Below are 5,000 nucleotides of genomic sequence, written 5' to 3' on the forward strand. Positions count from 1 at the left end.
TGTCGCAGTTATCGAGTGAGAATTGCTGAGTCATTGTTCACACACAGTTATATAATAATAATAATAATAATAATAATAATAATAATAATAATCTGTTTACAGAAGGAACTGCTGTCTCAGCTGTCTGGACCAATGAAAAGTTACTCCAGGGAACAGTCCGCCCCCTCCTCCTGCCAGCAGCCAATCAGCATGTTCTTAGGCCGCTTCCTCAAACCGTACTTCAAGGACAAACTGACAGGACTGGTGAGTCAGACAGACAGAGACACAGAAAATCGTTTTGATTTTAATATTTATATTGCTGTTTAATTTGTGTTTGTATTCATTTGTGCGTGATGCTTTGGGGATATTGTTTTTGTTACATTCATGCCAATAACGCTAGTTGAATAGAATAGAGACACAGAGAGAGAGACAGACAGAGACACAGAGAGAGAGACACAGAGAGAGAATGTCTTTCTGTGCCCGGCTGACCAATGAGACTGTGTGTGTGTGTGTGTGTGTGTGTGTGTGTGTGTGTGTGTGTCTCCAGGGTCCTCCGGCCAATCAGGAGGCGAAGGAGAAGGCCAGCAGGATGACCGGCAGTCTGGACGACAGGAAACTGAGAGTAAAACGCTGTGAGAAAGAAACCATCACAACTATATCATAACTACACCAGAACTACACCATAACTACACCATAACTACACCAGAACTATATCTGGACTATATCTGGACTATATCTGGACTATATCTAAACTATATCTAGACTATATCTAGACTATATCTGGACTATATCTGGACTATATCTGGACTATATCTAGACTATATCTAGACTATATCTAAACTATATCTGGACTATATCTAGACTATATCTAGACTATATCTAAACTATATCTAAACTATATCTGGACTATATCTAGACTATATCTAGACTATATCTAAACTATATCTGGACTATATCTAGACTATATCTAGACTATATCTAAACTATATCTGGACTATATCTATCTAAACTATATCTGGACTATATCTGGACTATATCTAAACTATATCTGGACTATATCTAAACTATATCTGGACTATATCTAGACTATATCTGGACTATATCTAGACTATATCTAGACTATATCTGGACTATATCTGGACTATATCTAGACTATATCTAAACTATATCTAAACTATATCTAGACTATATCTGGACTATACCTGGACTATATTTGGACTATATCTAGACTATATCTGGACTATATCTGGACTATACCTGGACTATACCTGGACTATATCTGGACTATATCTAGACTATACATGGACTATACCTGGACTATATCTAGACTATATCTGGACAATATCTAGACCATATTTGGACTATATCTAGAATATATCTGGACTATATCTAGACTATATCTGGACTATATCTGGACTATATCTAGACTATCTGGACTATATCTGAACTATATCTAGACTATATCTGGACTATATCTGGACTATATCTGAACTATGTCTGGACTATATCTAGACTATATCTGGACTATATCTGAACTATATCTAAACTATATCTGGACTATATCTGGACTATATCTAGACTATCTGGACTATATCTGGACTATATCTGGACTATATCTAGACTATCTGGACCATATCTAGACTATATCTAGACTATATATTTGGACTATATTTGGACTATATCTGGACTATATCTAGACTATATCTAGACTATATCTAAACTATATCTGGACTATATCTAAACTATATCTGGACTCTATCTAGACTATATCTAAACTATATCTGGACTATATCTAGACTATATCTGGACTATATCTAAACTTTATCTGGACTATATCTAAACTATATCTAGACTATATCTAGACTATATCTAAACTATATCTGGACTATATCTAAACTATATCTGGACTATATCTGGACTATATCTAGACTATACATGGACTATATCTGGACAATATCTAGACCATATTTGGACTATATCTAGACTATATCTGGACTATATCTGGACTATATCTAGACTATCTGGACTATATCTGAACTATATCTAGACTATATCTGGACTATATCTGGACTATATCTGAACTATATCTGGACTATATCTAGACCATATTTGGACTATATCTAGAATATATCTGGACTATATCTAGACTATATCTGGACTATATCTAGACTATCTGGACTATATCTGAACTATATCTAGACTATATCTGGACTATATCTGGACTATATCTGAACTATATCTGGACTATATCTAAACTATATCTGGACTATATCTGAACTATATCTAGACTATATCTGGACTATATCTGGACTATATCTGGACTATATCTAGACTATCTGGACTATATCTGGACTATATCTGGACTATATCTAAACTATATCTGAACTATATCTAAACTATATCTGGACTATATCTGGACTATATCTGGACTATCTGGACTATATCTGGACTATATCTGGACTATATCTAGACTGTCTGGACCATATCTAGACTATATCTAGACTATATATTTGGACTATATCTAGACTATATCTAGACTATATCTGGACCATATCTAGACCATATCTAGACTATATCTAGACTATATCTAAACTATATCTAGACTATATCTGAACTATATCTGGACCATATCTAGACCATATCTGGACTATATCTGGACTATATCTGGACCATATCTAGACTATATCTAGACTATATCTAGACTATATCTGGACTATATCTGAACTATATCTAGACTATATCTGGACTATATCTGGACTATATCTGAACTATATCTAGACTATATCTAGACTATATCTGGACTATATCTAGACTATATCTGGACTATATCTGAACTATATCTAGACTATATCTGGACTATATCTGGACTATATCTGAACTATATCTAGACTATATCTGGACTATATCTGGACTATATCTGAACTATATCTAGACTATACATGGACTATATCTGGACTATATCTGGACTATATCTGGACTATATCTGGACTATATCTGAACTATATCTAGACTATATCTAGACTATATCTGGACTATATCTAGACTATATCTGATCATAGAGACAGTACGGAGCATCTGTATCCTCCTAACATCTAGATATCATAAGTACATTGCTGCTCTTTTTATTTATTAAAAAAGATCCACACAAACATTTAGCTCGGTTTTGATTTTCTATTTTAAGAAGTCTTTGATACGACTCAGTCAGTCCTACGAGAAGAGTCTTTACCATACTCAGATTACTTTACAAAAAGGAGAAACACAGGATCATACATCATCTCTAACTGCCTGTCTCTCTGCCTGTCTGGCTCTCTTTTTGTCTGTCTTTCTGTCTGTGTCTCTCTGTCTGTCTCTCTCTTTGTCTGTCTGCCTGTCTCTCTGCCTGTCTGTCTGCCTGTCTGTCTCTCTTTTTGTCTGTCTGTCTTTCTGTCTGTCTGTCTGTCTGTCTGTCTGTCTGCCTGTCTGTGTCTCTAGGGGAGAGCTGGCAGAAGACTCTGTTGATCCACTCAGTAACCAGTGACAGTCTGAGGAAACTCATCCAACCCAAACTCTCCAAGTAACATCACTCTGTTATTATTATTATTATTATTATTATTCTTGATCTATCAACTAGCTATTATCTATCTGTCTATCTGTCTGTCTCTCTCTCTCTCTCTCTCTCTCTCTCTCTCTCTCTCTCTCTCTCTCTCTCTCTCTCTCACAACAGGAAGTAACGGTGTATTAAGCCTAATATTTGACTGATAATGGTTTAAACTTCTGTGTTTGTGTGGGAGGGTTACGCTGTTATTCAGATGTATTGACCTAACCTGTCTGTCTACCTGTCTGTTTGTCTGTGTCTACCTGCCTGTGTCTGTCTGTCTGTCTACCTGTCTGTCTGTGTGTCTACCTGTCTGTCTGTCTGTCTGTATGTGTGTCTACCTGTCTGTCTTTCAGGCTGGACTACCTGAGTCAGAAGCTGTCGTCAGCTGCAGAGACAGACAGGCAGCAGCTCCGAGAGCAGATAGACAGGCTGGAGAGAGACATCGACCTGCTCAGGTGTGTCTCACCTTCTTCATCTCTGCTGTTTTCTACTCACATTGTCGTCTCTACGTCTGACTTTTATCTCTCAAAATACTTCTTAAAATATTTAACTTTCTTCTGAAATATTAACTAATTTTAAGTTTTTTCCCAGCAACAGTCTGCAGGAGTTGTTGTTTTGAACCTTTTCTTCTGTGTAATGTGAGCCTGTCTGTGATTGGTCAGAGAGAAGACGGAGGCGGAGCTGATCGGGGATCAATACGATGCACACGATTGGCAGAAAATCGCTAATGTTGATGTAAGTAGAGAGTCAACCAATCACAGACTGACTGTAGTACGGCCCTAGTCTGGCTATCAGCAGACCAAGCTCCATCTTTTAACATTAGTCGGGGAGTCTGCTCTGGATTCTCTACTCACAGGAGGCGGGATCAACGGGCATAGCTCAAATGACTCTGTACGTGATTGGATAGTCCTTCACCCAAAATTATGATTTTGATATTAACTTTTATTTTGATAAATTGTGCATAAATGCTGTGACATTCACAGTAAACTAGACTCATTGTAAACTGACAATTAGTGTTAATTGATCTTGATGCGTCGCATATGGTCACAGCGTTTTGACAATCAGCTGATTAAGGCAGTAATTAATCAGCTGTCAGTCAGTTTGGGGCCTTTGGTTTGTAGCCAGACGGCTGCTTCCAGTACCGCTCAGAACTACGTGATTGTGAGTCAAAGTAGTTTTTTGTTATATCTTTTATTTTTTGCTGTGCTGTCAATGCTTGTACACCATCTGGTAAGGACTAGGGGTGCATGATATATCGACTCAATATCGTTATCGCAAGATATGGAAAGTATCGCGATAAGTATGCAATATTTATTTTATTTTGTGCAGCGCTGCGTCCCGTCCGTTGGCTGTGTGGCTTAGTTGTGTTTGATTGAGAGCCCGCTTGAAACGCTATAATAATCATCATTTCATTGGCCAGTTACAGTGCCACTTGCACATGTTA

General features: G+C 37.1%; 3 protein-coding genes across 10 annotated transcripts in view; 2 read left to right on the forward strand and 1 right to left on the reverse strand.

The window, feature by feature from the left end:
* pomt1 (protein-O-mannosyltransferase 1) overlaps positions 1-446 on the forward strand; it is a 39,146-nt gene extending 38,700 nt beyond the window's left edge. The window contains exon 21 of the mRNA XM_035999057.1: positions 405-446. The gene's annotated coding sequence lies outside the window, so the exon portion shown is untranslated. The remainder of the gene's footprint in view (positions 1-404) is intronic.
* LOC116056993 (scavenger receptor cysteine-rich type 1 protein M160-like) overlaps positions 1-5,000 on the reverse strand; it is a 1,012,348-nt gene that overhangs the window by 385,048 nt on the left and 622,300 nt on the right. The window lies entirely within an intron of this gene.
* Positions 1-5,000, forward strand: part of snapc4 (small nuclear RNA activating complex, polypeptide 4) — a 27,500-nt gene that overhangs the window by 6,890 nt on the left and 15,610 nt on the right. For both annotated transcript variants that reach the window (XM_035999027.1, XM_035999026.1), the window contains exons 7-11: positions 103-243; positions 527-611; positions 3,451-3,532; positions 3,910-4,011; positions 4,219-4,291. In XM_035999027.1, coding sequence (XP_035854920.1) covers positions 103-243; positions 527-611; positions 3,451-3,532; positions 3,910-4,011; positions 4,219-4,291 — 483 coding nt within the window. The remainder of the gene's footprint in view (positions 1-102; positions 244-526; positions 612-3,450; positions 3,533-3,909; positions 4,012-4,218; positions 4,292-5,000) is intronic.

The sequence above is a fragment of the Sander lucioperca genome, chromosome 2, assembly GCF_008315115.2.
Source record: "Sander lucioperca isolate FBNREF2018 chromosome 2, SLUC_FBN_1.2, whole genome shotgun sequence".
NCBI lineage: Eukaryota > Metazoa > Chordata > Actinopteri > Perciformes > Percidae > Sander > Sander lucioperca.